The sequence below is a fragment of the Seriola lalandi genome, unplaced genomic scaffold (assembly GCF_002814215.2).
Source record: "Seriola lalandi dorsalis isolate HSWRI2012SDOR001 ecotype SW California unplaced genomic scaffold, Sedor1 jcf7180002053898, whole genome shotgun sequence".
In the NCBI taxonomy this organism is placed as follows: domain Eukaryota; kingdom Metazoa; phylum Chordata; class Actinopteri; order Carangiformes; family Carangidae; genus Seriola; species Seriola lalandi.
The window spans coordinates 1408858-1424874 of record NW_019524451.1 but is presented as its reverse complement, the minus strand read 5'-3'; the positions used below and the strand labels follow the sequence as shown (position 1 = coordinate 1424874).

General features: G+C 41.6%; 2 protein-coding genes across 3 annotated transcripts in view; both read right to left on the bottom strand.

Annotated features, from left to right (window-relative positions):
• The window catches only part of tspan17 (tetraspanin 17), a 20500-nt gene extending 16879 nt beyond the window's left edge, over window positions 1-3621 (bottom strand). Inside the window, exon 1 of the mRNA XM_023402151.2 lies at window positions 3052-3621. Coding sequence (XP_023257919.1) covers window positions 3052-3138 — 87 coding nt within the window. The 5' untranslated portion in view covers window positions 3139-3621. The remainder of the gene's footprint in view (window positions 1-3051) is intronic.
• Window positions 3622-5447: 1826 nt separating this feature from the next.
• Window positions 5448-16017, bottom strand: part of synpo (synaptopodin) — a 17169-nt gene continuing 6599 nt past the window's right edge. For both annotated transcript variants that reach the window (XM_023402189.2, XM_023402190.2), the window contains exons 3-4: window positions 10667-12750; window positions 5448-8593 (exon numbers count right to left, since the gene is read on the bottom strand). In XM_023402189.2, the coding sequence (XP_023257957.1) occupies window positions 7520-8593; window positions 10667-12750 (3158 nt within the window). In that variant the 3' untranslated portion in view covers window positions 5448-7519. The remainder of the gene's footprint in view (window positions 8594-10666; window positions 12751-16017) is intronic.

Here is a 16017-nt window from a genome sequence, read left to right as displayed (position 1 = left end):
GATGAATCTGGATTTCTGCTGAGGCACAAATGGACCCAGTCTGCCTTGTGTCAACAGTCCAGGCTAGTGGTGGTGTAACAATGTGGGAAATGTTTTCTTGGCACACTTTAGGCCCCTTCAATCAATCATGCTTTGAATGTCACAGCATATCAGAGTGTTGTTGCTTTTAATGGCCTTCCCAGTCACTAGATCTGAATCCAGAAGAACACCTTTGTGATGTGGTAGAGTGAGAGATTGGCAGCATGAATGTGCAGCTGACAAACCTGCTGAAACGATGTGATGTAATCTTGTCAACATGGAGCAGAATCTCAAAAGAATGTTTCCAACATCTTGTGGAATCCATGTCATGAAAAACGCAGGCTGTTTTCAGAGCAAAGTGAGGCCCCACCCAGTTCTAGTATGGTGTGCCTAATAACGTCCTCAGTGAGTGTACATCAGCTGTGTTCAGGAAGTTTATCATGCTATACACTGACGACGCAACAAATAATTATTTTTAATATCAATTAACTTGCTTATTTTCTTAATTAATCGATTAATCATTTTCTTAAAATATTGCCAAAAAATAGTGACAATGCCTGTTATGAATTCCTAGAGCGCAATACATTTAAAATATACATTTATCTGATCATCTATCCAGACACCAAAAGATATTCAGATTACTTTTTAACACTTTGACCATTTGAGGAAGAAAAGCATCAAGTGCTCACATTTGAGAGGCTAGAACCAGCAAAGGTTTGGAACCAGTACCTGAAAAACTAATTAAATGAATTGAATGGCTGACTTATCGATTAATTAGCTAATTATTTCAGCATTAGTATACACACAGGCAAAAAGTATACTATGTTTTCCTTCAATGCATTCACAGATGCATACTGCATACAAACCTGACTACTGCTAAATGTGGCACGGGTGAAAGGACCTCAATGTGTCTTCAAGTGGCTGCATTCACACTTGAAGACACTTCTCTACTGCTGTCCACTTGTGATGTGATCACCCAACGCACGTTTCAGTGCCAAATGTGAACAGACACTTAGAGCTGTAGCTGGCTAATAACACACAAGCTGCATCCAACCAACACAGCAACTTGGTTACAGCTTAACAAGCTCTTAATTACAGCATGCAGAGCTTCCAAACATTTCAGCAGCTCAGGCAGAAAATGTGATTAATTAAGTGGATGTGAAGAATGTGTCTATTCTAAGGACAAGAGAAGGTGTGTTGTTCTTGGGTGAGAATGCCTGGCTGTCAACAGCGAGCTGGGGCGCTGGAAGAATTCACACAGAAGAAGAGCACTGGGTTTTATTGCTCTATTTTGTTCAAAATATTTAGGGTCTTACAAGCATTCTGTCTCAATTTAGGCAGCATTTTCAAGCCTGACAAGATCACTATGGGAAAGACAAATGGGCTGATTTGTGGAGAATAAACCCCATCTCTCTGTATTTCGGCAACGCGCTGGCTTGTCTGTCAAATCCAGTTTCGCAGAACACAGACAAGAGGAAAACATCTTCTGGTGATTATTAACGGAAACAGCCAGCGAGCTGGAACTTGTTCCACAGTTTCACAGAGAGCTCAGACACAAGACTTTTAGCTTGGCCTGAGTGTCAAACAGCCTGAAAGAACACAATATGAGTCAGACACAACACTACAGCCCTATGACTCAATATTTCCTGGTTGATAGCTCAGTCCAATTGAATTACAGAGAACTTTTCATTGTCAGTAAAATTGTAAAATGTATCTGGGCATTTTCAATAAAAGAAACGTATGAAAGAATGTTTAGCAGTTCATATTACCTGACAAGACTCAGGTATGGTGTAATGCTCCTACGTTATGAAGGGGGAGGAATGAGGAGGTGGTGATGAAAGGAGGATGATTAAGAAGAGAGTCAGTTGCATGTGGATCCCATGTGCCTAATGAGTGCTAGAGAACAAGCATATGAGGGGAGAAAACACAGAATCACACCCGGTGCTCCCCCCAGTCTTTGTTCTCACCATCCCTCTTTGTACGTTTGTGGGTGTGTGAGTGCAGAAAAACAATGCTGTCCCACAGAGACCAGGCACTATAGTCGTGGAGGGAGTGAAAAGGGTGCTTGAAAAGAGGAGGGCTGGGTGGTATTCAGGCCCGTGTGGCTCAAACAGTGTGTGAGAAGACCTTCTGGAGGCAGCACACATACACTCCATTCCTTCACCCACAGACATTGTACGACACCAGCCGCACAGAGGCAGTGCAGACGGGTGAGGAGGGAGGGGTGAGGGAGACTGAACAGAGGAACTTTTCAGACTCAGGGGGGATAAAGATGGAGGGGTTGGGCATTGTAAAGGAGATGTGGGCTCACTTGCCACTGGCCTAACAATACAGATGAGTCTCAAGTTATTCCTCAAACTCAAACACAATGATATCACTGCTCACTGCCAGGTCAAAGCAGGGAGGGGAACCAGCATCTGCCCAGCTTTGGTCCCTGAATGCTTACAATTTGTCCACGCCACCAACCACCCTGACACATTATCAAACAATCACTCTTCTAGAAACGTTAATCAGCCAGTAAAGTATCGAAAGAGGTCGGTTATATATGAGATTTACTCGTCACTATTAGCCAGCTGTTCATTTCATAAGCTTAATGAAGGGAAACGTTTCTACTACCCACAGTAAAAGACATAGTAAAGGTAGTGGTCTGCTTTAAGTTATTAAATATAGTATTTCAAGTCATGGCAACAACTTTTGAGCTAGTTTTAAAGACTTCCCGCACATCTATCTACTGTCCTGCAGTAAAAATCAATCTTTCTCACTCTACGTCAATCAAGCTAATTTGTTATGCCAGTTACCACACATTAACAACAACCCAAACCAATAACATCACATGGCAGGAAGAAAACTACTTTTCTAGTTAACTGAACTAACTTAAGTAATGACGATAATAGTGAAACCTAAAGGATAATTTAAGTTCAATTTGTGCTAACCCCATTTGTTATAACACTTCATTATACTTTAAGTTAGCCACATTAACGTCACTTGTCTTATGAGAACGAGGCAAACCAAACAAAAACTGCATTTACTTACCCAGAATATAATGTTGAATCCAAATAAGAAGTATTTCACACAGCAGCTGACTTCTGCTCCTTTTAAATGATGGTGTTTTCTACTCATTCTTCCAAGGGTAGTGGTGGCTAACGGGTAAGCTAGGTTACTAACTACTACAACTGGTACTTCAAAAGCTTAGCCAAAGCTGCAGTTCTTGAACTACTGAAGCCACGGGTAGCTGGCTCCATTAGCTAAACAGCGCCGAGTTTATTTGCCCGAACAGCACTAAGTAAACCAAACATATGCGGCTAATTATCTTTTCCTGGCTTTACCCATTAGCTTGCTAGGCCAGCTAGCTCTCAACTTATCTGGTTAGCATTAGCGGCTAACAACAACAAATCAAGGGGCACTTAAGGCACAGGCATTCATCTGCAGTTCAGTCGATATTCAAGTTGCCTGGCGTTAATTTCGTAGCGCACACCGGGAGATGAAGAGATAAAGTCAGGAGCTTTCAGCTAACTGTCTCCTCCATTATTTCTGTTGCTGCATCGTCGCTTGAAATCTTCATCCTTGTTGTTTTGTGCTGTAAAACAAGCCCTGCTGTCAAACGAGGAAACCACTGCGCTGCCTTTCGCCCTTTTCACCTCAAGAGCGGCATCTTGTGTCTCAGTGAGGGTCTTCACCTCACTGGGTCAACAAAAGGAGCGAGGAATAAATTATATTAATTTTACTCTCCTAGATTGAGCACAGAGAGGGTAGAGTGCTACATTAAGGTTAATAGATGCACAGGTGCAGCAGGAACCTCCAAGGTTCACAATTAAATTAATGCAAAACTGAGGAAAAAAGATCAACATTATTTTTAATTACATGGTTCACAGACTACGTTTTTGTTAGTCTCCCCATCCATAGTAGATTTGTTATATTAAACAATAGAACGAAGACTATTGTTTATTTTATGGTCTACTTTATACTTAACAATGCAAATGTGCAAAAACAAAATGAGAAGAGTTGTGAAGGAGAAACTGTTCTGTTTGTGTTTATGTCTCTCTCCCAAGCCTATTGAGTGGCTGCTCACTGTATGACACCTTATTTGCAGTTCTCTTGCAAGCCTTTCACTTTTTGAGTTGAATGATATGTGTGATGTCTAACACTTGGATATTACCTTCTTTTCAACACAGCTGCTGTGCTATTATACGAATCATAGGACATAATAAGTGTGCATACAGGTTAGTGGTGATGCTCACCACATTGTGACTGAAAATGAAGGTCACTGCAAATATGATTAATATAGGCACTGACACAGGGAGTGTATTGGCTTTTATTACAACACACGTTCTGACTTGTCATTGCAATAAAAACACAGGTGTAAATAATATCATTAATGATGTCTTTGGTAACCATGCAAGCATGCATAATAGCAATGCCTTGCCAGAACAACTAAATGTAATGCAGCCATCATTCATTACTGTAATTAACTTCACCTGTGCTTTACCTCCTATAGCATATTAAAATGTCTGCAGTGAACATGGTCTATTAGGAATGACATTCATTCTTACTTTGATACATTTTTATAATTTTCTTGCAAGAGAGATTACCTCATTTTAATAATATGATATGATTGAAAAGAAAACAGAGGCCATGGTTGAATATATAAACTTTTGGGAAACTGTTGCATTCACAGAATCCGTTCATTTGAACTTCTATCTGGAGCCCTACAGATGGCAGTCTATGAACCTGTCATGAATGCGACTGGTCTCTTTTTTTTACCCCGAGGAGTTGCTGTCTGGGGCATTTCAGTCTAATAGCGATCACCACAAATATGTTGTATATTTCAATGACAATAGAGCTCAGCACTAGACTTAAAACCAAAGAAACAAGTCTTTCAATGATGTGGTTATGCCTGTCATAACTCTGGGCTATAAACAACTTGTAAGCATTTGTTAGTTTTTTTGTTTGTATGACTTAAAATTGTCATTTCATAACACCTCATTTCAACTAGGTCTATCAAACTGCATCAAAAACTTTTAACAGTATTGACAGTTTTAATGGAAGGGCTGTTCAAGTGCCGTAAGGGGTTATGTAAGGATGAAACATTAATCCATGTTTAGGTAGCACTGCACAGAATTACTGTGGTCCTCAATTCAATAGCTTTATCCTCCAAGTGTACAATAAAGGATAAATTAATTAAATAATAAAGAGACTAATTTGATTATATAAATGCGTGGATCCTCTTGTATATGGATTGTTGTGCATCCAATGACTTACTGCCCGATATTTAATTTTGGTATATTAAAAAAAAGGGGGAAATTACTACTTGAGCTTACATTCATTGCAGCTTTATCACTGTTTTGAGTTCATTTATTCAATTTATTTATCTTTTAAGTATTAAGTGAAATAATAAAATTAAAATAATGAAACAACTGACAAACTATGAATTATTTAAAATGGTGTGTCATCACTTTTTATTTTGCATTCATTTTCAGAAATCATACAGTTATGAAATACAACATGAGCTGTAATGAAAGCATGCAGGAATGCAATCACAGAACAAAAGAACAAAAACTCAAAACTGTAATGATCCCTCTCTGTGTTTAGATGCTGGCAGTTTTTGGTCTGTCCAGAGGTGAAGCAGGTTGAAACCAATCCAAGACAGTGATAGGCTTAATCCTGCTGCAGGAGCCAGGTCACCATGTAGCAGGTGTCCCTGTCACTCCAGAGACAAACTGAATATTTAGAAATGTGCTGATGCTTTTGGCCTGCATGCCAGGGAATGAAGGGATGATCTGTTGTGTGTGCTGGTGCAGGACTGGGCAAGATGGGAATGGTGTAAAATGGCTTTCAGTTTTCCCACAGTTGAAACAGAGCGCTAGCTGTGGTCTAAAGTCAGCATCAGTCAGGTTTACAGCTACTTGCCACCATCATATCAACATGTGGCATTGTGCAGGAATGTTCTGATTTCTACAGTAGGATATTTCTCTGCTGGTTTTATTGTGAATGACACCTGTTTGAGCAAATCAAGTTTTAAACAATGTGAACTTAGCTGCTGAAATGGAATGAATAGAAGTGCAAATCGTGTATAAAAACTTCAGAAGTTAAAGATAATGTACATTAGACTTTCATATGTATTTAAAATACATATCTTTCCACAGACCCTTTCCTCACAAACACTAATATAATATTTCACAACATACAACATTCTTCTCACCCTTTTCCCATGGAAGTTTAACAATAACATCTTGTTGTACCTTCTCCACTTGTGTAACTTACAACTTTACTTCTAACCCTCACTGAAACAGGCACTTTGTACTAAGTACAGGCACAAAATACATTAATCTGTTCCTCATTAAAGACATTACTGATATGAAAAAATGACTTGTGATGAGCAAAAGCAACAAAGCTAGCAATACACACATCTCCAAAATGATTATTACAATCAATATGCCATTCATTTTGCTAACAGATAACATCATCAAATTAAAAATGAGCTAAAAAAACCTTAGAATATTTTTCCTGAAACATGGAAACAGTGTTTGATTGAACAGGTGCGTCTATGCCCCATCTGACCCTTACATAACTCTTCACACTCAACGCTGCCTTTTCTTTTCTGTCACTCTTTGTCAATCTGTCTGTAAACCTTACATTTATTTCAGCAAATGCAGTACATAAAGCAACATACTGTATATATATTGTGTTAAATTGATTATTGCACTGTGATAATTATGCATATTATTTATTTTCCATTAATTAAAATGGATAATAAACTGTGGTGAATACTTAGACCATGTATGATTAATGTGAATACCATGTGTCCTATCTACCACTGTGTTTTTGTCATGGAAAAATAATGGAAACTCATTTAACCTAGTGTTGTCAAAAGCAATATTCATTATGAATTCACTGTGTAGTTAAATTTGATCCATTATTAATACAGAACAAGGAGAATGCCTCAACCTAAGTACTGTATAGTCCAACAAGATATGTATTTACACAATTTTCACTTTGTGTGTCCCTTCTATGCCTTAAAACTTTAAGTCTCTTCCCACTTGCATAAGACCAGCAAATATAAAGATAACTCGTTAATAACATTCAAAACCAATACTGGTACTCCTTTACTTTAACATGATTTAACTGTAATAGTGACTGTGAAGGTATGTTTGTTGTAAAGATGTAAAAAGCATAACATTCATTTAGAGTGAATTCAAATATCTTTGGTTATTTTGAGTCTTTGCACTTTTTGGTATTTAAGAAGCGTACAAGCCACAGCAACTGCGTTATGTCAAAAGCTTGTTCTTGTCAGTCCGTACTATGAATGTGAGTCATATAAAATATTAATACTACCTTGATACAATATTTACCATTGTCCAGAACAGGCAATCAAAGTAGGTAACTTGTCTAACATTAGTCTGATGAATCTTCATCAGAAAATTTTTTTATTGGTTGATCCAATGGCACAAAAGTTTATGAAAACTGAAATTATGTTTTAATTGATATTCAGTGAATCTCTCCCTCACAGGTCAGTGGAGACAGTGCTTCTCTTCACCCTAAGGCTACCGCCCCACCCGCGGGGACAGGTGTTGTAGGAGTGCAGGCCAGGCGATCGGAGGCCCGAGTCTTCAGATTCAACAGAGGCATCAGAGTCGGTGAGGGAGCGAGTGTTGTACAGCCTCGCAGGGGAGCAGATCCTCTGTGTTGGGGTGGGAGGGGGGCTGGTGAAGGTAGGCGACTGGGCGCCTAGTGCCCGCAACTGGAACGGGCTGATGGGTGGTTTGTGACAGTCGTAGCCAGAATTTCCCAGAGGTGAGATGGGGAGGCTGTGGCCGCTAAGTGCACCGGGGGAGGGGCTGTTTTTACGTTTGGCTGCATTAATGATGTTCTTCGCCAGGAGGCGATGGTTGGCTTTCGAGTCTATGTTATTAACAGTGGGGGACATGCAGCGACTGTCTTTGGTTGGCGGAATAGGAGAGGTGGCAGAGGATGCGTACAGAGGTTTAGTTGCAGGGAATGATAAACTGGTCTGAGAGAGGGCAGGAGACTGGGAACGTGACCCCCAAGGAGGAGAGACAGGATATGTGGCTGTAGGTGTTTGGGAAGGTCTGGATGTGGAAGTGGAGACAGATTGGCTCACCATCGGGGACTGGCATCTTGAGCCCCAAGGAGGAGAGTGTGGGGATGTGGCTGTGGCGCTTTGGGAGGGTCTGGATGTGGAAGTGGAGACGACAGTGGAAGTATTCTGGCTTACCATTGGGGACTGACATCTCGAACCCCAAGGAGGCGAGCGTGGAGAGGTGAATGTAGATGTCTGGAAGGGTCTGGATGTTGTAGTGGAGGTAACATTGGAAAATTGGATATTTTGATTGGCCATAGGGGATTGGCATCTTGTTCCCCTAGGAGAGGAGACAGGGGAAGTGACTGAGCGGTAGGAGCTTGAGGCGGTGGTGGAAGGACGATTAGTTTGGAGGCTGGGAGTCCAGGTTCCAGTGGAGGGACCCTCTGGGCTGCTGACACGTCTGTTGAGACTGGGCGTCCTAGTAGCTGTAGGAATCTCACTGGAAGTTTCAACAGTGGGGGAGTCCTTTGGTGTCTGTTGGCAATGACAAATAATGTTTTTAGACTCTGGAAAACTTGCATACACAACTATAACACAAACATGCACCGTAAAAGTCATTAATGTCTGTACAACTTTATGATTATATGTCCTTATTATTTAAATACTAAGTTTCATGACAATGTTGATGCGCTAAATAAACTCACAATAAATAGACGTTTTTCTGTGAAATTTCACAAACCTATTCCTTAAGATCAGTTTTAATAATAGCTCTTAAGTGAATTTGTTTTGATAGAATAGTCTGACAACAGTCTGAGCCCGAGTGGCAGTCAGGTCATCTGAGTGTATTGGCTTCTCCTGTGTGTGTTTCTTCAATAAGCCAGGCCACCAGTATGCATAGGCCCAGTCTTTAGTGTCTCTCTCAGGTTACTGTCATATGGCTTTTCTAAGGTGGTTAACCTTTACAGGGATATGAAGTTACTCAAGTGAAGCAGGGGTGGCATTCCATGTTATGCACATACTAATTAAGAACTAACTGTCTCTCCTCGGGATAATAATATGAAAGACAGTATAGAGTTATAGACTGAACAGCTGAGATCAGTATCCTGAGAAGTTATGGTCTTTTAAGATGAATGTCAGTCTTCATGTTTTAAAAGTTCAGGGCATCTGTGGAAGACAGAAGGCCCAGGTCAAGGGTCATATCATTTGTCGGTATGTCTGAGCCCCTGAAGACGAAACAAGACCGAGGGGTAGGTCTTCACACAAACACAAATTACCCAGATTCTAATGAAAGTGTAAAATACCTTCCAGTGTCAAGCAGAAATAATTTTCTTTGAACTTTAAATGTCACATATGTGTTTCAAAAGGAGACCTGCCTCCTTTTGCAAATCTGTGTACTAAACGGAGGCATTACATTTATTAGGATATTCAAGTGTTTGCAGTGATTGCAAGAAAGGCAGAAAAGTGAAATAGCAAACATTTAATAGCGAAATTAAATGGTTGAAAGAAGTCAGTGGAGTTGAAATTAAGAAAAAGGAGAAAGAGGTCACAGTAGAGTGTTAGCATAAAGCTTTAATCAGAGAAGGAAAGATTCACTTTAACACAGGAAAAATCACTCGTAACAGAGAGGGTAATAGCAGAAGAGAGCAGTAAATCAAGGTTTATGAAATGAAACATGCATGAACTGTGTCGTCTAAAACAACAGTGACTGATGGCTGAATACTTCTGGAATTACTGCTTTAAGTCACATAAACAATTCATACGTAGATCCATGATGCAAATTAGTATGCAGCCTGCATATCTGAAACATCAAGGAATCCGAGTACACGACTGCATAGTCTACAGTATTTAGGTAGAAAATGCTGGAAAAACAGAGTATATTATCCTGAAGACATAAAGACATAAAAGGAGCTCTCTTGCTGTAACTCTCATGTCAGTGAGCAGCATTAAATTTCAAATCATAGATCATAAAGCAGATGCCAGACCATCTGTTAAAGTGCTTTGTGAAGCAGCATCACCCTGGTGCCCACAGAACTTGGAGACAAAGTGGAAAAAGTGTGAGGTTGTTTCTCATTATATTTTAAAACGCAGTGAAAATGGACGTTTTTGAGAGCTGATGTGCATAGCGGCTTTGGATATGGCAACTTATCTGATCACGTCAAGGCACATTTTTATTTTAACTGAGTTTTTTTTTTTGCTTTCTGGGTGTTTCTTCATGTGGCAAATAAACAAATAGAGATTCAGTGCAATTCAGTGTAATTTTGGAAGATATAGATTATACTGTGTGAATACTTGACAATTAACAATGTCTGGACTTAATAATAATTGTAGCATATGTATCTTGTATTATAGAGCAATTGCTTTTTGATATATTTCAGAATTTTAACATTTCACACACAAAAATATTCCACTCTATTATGTATCTACAATGCAGGAGACAGTACAAAGAAAGAGGAGGCACAAGAAGAAGGCACGAGTTTAAGTAAAAAGTGCAGTAAATTGTAAAATTTTAAGCCTTCTAACACTAGCATGTGTGTAATTTCTACAAAAGATCCAATCCCTCTGATGTAAACAAATCCTCTAAAAATGAAACAGAGAGGGTCTCCACACCTGTGGCGCAATCCCTGCCTTCTTGGCAGAAAACGTGGGCCTTGGTGCCTGGACTCCCGACCGGGGAGAGGACACTCGCTCTGGAGAAAAGGCAGGCATGGGAGAACTGATCCTTGGCTGCCCAGACGCTGGATTAGACAGATATTCTGCTCCTCCTGTGGGGCTGAGAGGCACCTGAGGAGACATCCGCTGGGCACTGAAGTGAGAGGGACTGTTGTTGGGTAAGGAAGTCTGTCTGGGGAAGGTTTGGGTGGAGATCAGGTTCTTGGCCTGTGGTGCTCCTCTGGGTAGTGTACTCATGGGGTCCTTGACTGGGTTAAAGGTGAAGAGGGATGAGCTGAGCTGGTAGGGCCGGTGCCTCGATAGGTCCATCTCTATCTTGGAGCATCCATTCTCTAAAGGAGTCGGCTCTGGAACTGGCTGTGGTGCTGGAGGTTTTTGCCTCGGTTTTTGCTTGACTGCTTGTTGGGCCTTTAGGTTTTGTGAAAGCTGAGTGCTCATGTCAGAGTTTTTAGCAATGGCCTTGACCCTGCCGGGCATGTTGGATGGGTAAACCCAAGATGGTGGCAGAGACATAGTGGGAGAAGGAGACCTCATTTGTCCAGCACTCTGATTCTCAACCACATATTTCTCCATCCTGGATTGACGCTTGGCAAACAGCTCAGCCCCCCTCCCCGAAACATTGGAAAGGGTCTGTTCTGGCCTGTGCTCTGACCTCGGTCGGGTCCTGGAGCTCTTAAGGCAGGAGGCCCACTCTGGAGCTTTAGCCTCCTCTGCCCTGTTCTCTTCCTCGGCGAGGAAGTTGGAGGCCTCTGCACCCAGAGCCAGTAACTCTTCCTCAGATGTTGGCTCAGGCACAGATCTGTGTCCGTGTTTCTTCCTTTCATCCACCCCTTGCACCAGAGAGAGCAACTCAGGGTTCGGAGCTACCACCGGCTTCTCTTTGAATGTGAACATTGATTTCCTACTTGCCCTCCTGGCAGCGGCAGCCCCCTCCTCAAGTATTCCTGTTTTGGTCTGTGTTATTGGCTTCCTCTCTCCGGAGGGCTGAGGAACAAAGGTGGAAGGCTTTGGTGCTGTGGGAGGGCCGTAATGAGGCATGGATGGGTAATGAGATCCGGAAGAAGCAGGGAACTGGGACGGTGGAGGGGAGGAAGGCAACATCACAGGAGACATCGGAGGTGGACTGGAGTAGTAGGCCTGCGGCGGTTGGTTTGTGAAGGCCGGTAGAGGAGGTGTGGGATACGATGGAGGCGGAGGTGGAGGCGAGAACGCCACAGGTTGGGGAGCAGTGAAAGCAGGGAGAGGAGGAGTGGTATAAGAAGGAGGAGGGGGGATGTCCATGACAGGACTGACTGCGTCTGGAGACTGCACCGTCGGCGGTGAGAAAAACGGCCTGGCAGTTCTGTTGATGATGGCGCTTGCCTGCTTGGATGTGGACACAGACGCCCTCTCAGGTCCAGAGGCACTGTGGCAGCCATTAAGAAGCAGTCCCTGGGGAGCTGGCCCTGTGTGGCCCCCATTTATCTCCACTTCCCCCTCAACATGTCCCATCACGACTGGATCAGTACTATCACTTCCAGCGGAAATCTCATCCTTGACTTTGTCCTCATGGATTTTATCTCTTGCCTCTTCCTCTTCCTCCTGCTCTTCCTTGACAGGGAGGAAATGTCTCTCTTGGATAACACTGTCCTCCATGTCCTCCTCTTTGTGGAAATCTTTACCTGGGTCCTCCATGATATCACCTACTGCAGGTACCCTTACAGGTAGTGGGGGTGAGAACAGTGGCTTGGTAGAGCTATTCTTTAAGTTGAGATTCCTGTCTTTTTCCTCACTGCTCCTCTCTGCCCATGTTAGCTTCTTAGACGAGGGGTCGGTTCTCACATTCTCCGCTCTGTCCTCCTCTGACCCCTCTCCACAGCTTTCGAGTGTGAAGGCGTTGACTCTCTGCTTGCGGCGGTTGAAGAGCTGCACGCCTCTGGAGCTGGAGTTGGAAGGGATGGTGAGCTGAGCAGCGATGATCTGACTTCTGACTCGGGCCTCTTTGAGCTCCTTCTCTGATAAGCTGGCACTCCGGGTCAGATCTGGAGTGAGAGAGATGGAGAGAGAGAGAGAGAGAGAGAGAGAGAGAGAGGACAGCCTGATCAGTGGGAGAAACAAGGGATTTTGTTTTTTTTCTTTTCATACCAGAGATGTTTGATTGATGATCAAAGGGACCCTAGCTTTGGGAGACTTACATCAGCTATTCAAACAAATACCACTCCCTCAACATCTAATTAAAACTCACCACATTGCTTTTATGTACAAATAGAGGGAACCAGCAAGGACAAATTTTTAACAAGTCTGGGATTGAATATTCTCTTTAAAACCCACATAATGGTTTCTGCACCATATGGTTTTTATTGTTCTTTGCAGTACTTTTGATTCTAACCAATCAAGCGAGAAAAATACAGCGTTGAGGACACTTGACTCAGCAGAGCGTGGCTGTAGACAAAGAACTAACAGACGTAGGCACAGAAACATTTCATATAAACAATTTAATGAGAAAGACATAAAAGCTTAGTGCCTTAAGTTAATAAAAAGATCTGGGTCATTGTCTGCTATAGTACCAAAAAAAAAAAAGAAGAAAGATCAGTGACTTACACTCCAGTTTTGCTGACTGTTTTTAAATTAAGAGCTAAAATATGTCTATGTTAAAACTGACAGTTTGTTTTCTGAGCTTAAGAGCTCCATTCCAGGCAGTGGAGCTATTTCCTCTGCCATCTGCAATAGTCCCTCCCTGAGCATTCCTCCACCGCTGAGAAAACTCCCTGCCTGAGCGTCCAACATGCCTTTGGTTTCTCTCTGTAGTTAATTTGTGCAATACTGCAGCTCAAACCCTTAATAGACCATTTTTACAATCTACAGCTTCCAGAAATGACATCTTTCGACTGCTGTCTATAAACATACTATACAATCAAGTGTTCCCATCTTAAATATAGCAAATGCATCACTGCAGAGGAAAATTAAAGCTGCATCTTTGCCTTTTCTTATTTTTAACAGAATAAAAGTCCTGAAGTTATGGACATTTTAAAAGAGAAAAACCCAGCGTGGATTATTCATCTAATTTGAGTAACTGACTAGTGGAGGATATTTAAAATCCCTCCAGTCGGTTTCTCAGACAGCTGGCACGGTCATGACTCTTTATTCATTTAATAAGGTGACGGATCCAGACAGCTACATTATTTGATGTAATCATGTGCCAATCACAATAATTATGCATAAATCAATCACTTGTAAAACTGTCCTGTATAACTCATTCTGCATGCACTTTTTCCTGGCGCAGAGTATAAAGCTAACATGATCAGTTCCCCAGTAAAAGGAATATTATGCATCTGTCATTGATTTTACAGACTTTTTTGTGTCTGCCCTCACAGTAATTTAATTAACTCTTTGTAGGGTTTCTTTTACATAAACGATCTGAAGTTCAAAAGCACATGTTTATTATCTAATTTTTACCCTATTGTTTGAATAAATAAAGAGGAACTATGAGGCCTGTTTGGATTTTAAACATTTGCATTGCATTTACAAGCACAAAATGATACCCTTTGACGATGACTGTTATGTCTACAGGGAAATGCATCAGTGTAATTTTCCACTATACTATCAATCAGCCTGACACTGACAGAGGAGAGACAGAACGTGACATTATAAAAGGGAGATACATCAAGTACATTACATATTTGTGACAGCAGCGTAACAAGGATAAAAGCATTATCACATAACCTATTAAACAAACACCTCTCTCAGGGCTATTGACATGAGCATAAATCACTTTCTTTTATAGACAGCAGCAGCAGAGACCTGAACCAACCCTGTCACACAGGTATATTCAGAGGCTTTTATCAAGGTTGTCAATAAGAGTGGAAATACCTCCACAGGTTCAAATAACAGCTTTTATTTGCCATTTACTATTCTTATAATTCATACTACCTGAATATACCAGGGAAATGAGGGTTGAAATGAAAGGTCCTCACTGAATACATCTACCTCTAGTGGGAACCAGACTGGTTGTCAAGTAACATGCAGGTGCAAATCCCGTCAGTGATTAATACCATGACCAAAATACACGTGACACTCTTTATGAAATTTTGACTTTTATCTTTTTTCTCCAAGTTTTTCGGTTCATTTGATTTAATTTGTAGAAAACCTTCGTTATAATCTGATTAAACAACAGCAGCCACTTAGCAACCAATAAATGGAAATAAATCTGATTTAAAGAAATGAATTTGTGTTATTTCTAAATTAAAGTGCAGATTACAGATTACAGATCAAGGCAGAAGTAGTTTACAACTTTTTCAGCTGTGAGGGGAAAAAAAACCTAAAGTTTATGAGCGGTAGCTGATGTCTGCTGTTAGAAAAACATAGTACTGCTACCGACAAGTCCTATTTTTTCACAAAACACGCAAGCATGAATTGCTCCTCAGTTTTAATTCGAGGCTAATGTAGTAAAGTTAAAAAGTTGACTGAAAGTTTGATTTATCTCGCTGGATTCACTTTTAGTGCCTAATCTCTTACCTTTTTCATGTCAAAACTCAGAGCTCCGCTGTTTTGTAGTACTTCCAGAGGAGTTTTCAATTTAACTGCGTCTGATAGCTTCACACCCCCTTTCTGTAGCGAGACACAGGATCGGATTTCTTTTTCTCTGCACTCCAGCACACAGAAGGACAGACAGGCAGGCAGGCAGGCAGGCAGGCAGGGAGGGAAGGAGGGAAGGAGGGAGGGAGGGGGTCTGTAGCTGGAGGCTGTGCTGTCTGTCATCCAGCCTCCAGCTCTATTTCACTTTTTCAAATCTGTGTTATACCACCACCTCCACAGGGTTTCCACTAATTATAAAAACTGAGTTGTGCCTCTGAGAGAAGAGCTCAGAGCTTCTGTTGAGAGTATTGATGTTGCACACAGTTGCACGCAGACCACACTTTGTTTTGACAGTTCTGGAGAGGTGTCCAGTCAATGGCAAGTCATGAGCTTCTTATCTCTGTCTAATGTCCTGTGATGGTGGGGATGTGTCTGACCCTTGTTGCAGTCTTTGAAGTGGAAAGTGAACCCAGAGATACTCCAGCTTATGTGTGTATGGATTAGACCACTGGGACACCAGAGCTCCAGCAGCTGACCTCTTCTGCCCTCCGTGTCTGTCTGGATATCACCATGTGTCTTAACCGTGCACTCTCTCTAACCGAATGTCTGCCTTCTTTGAACCCTCTGGGCCCTGAGCTACAACCTGCAAGGGCAGGATAGGAATTTCCTGTCCTCCAACAGAGACAAAACTCAGCCCTCAGCAATGATGCAAGAGCCGCCACATCACTTTGTCC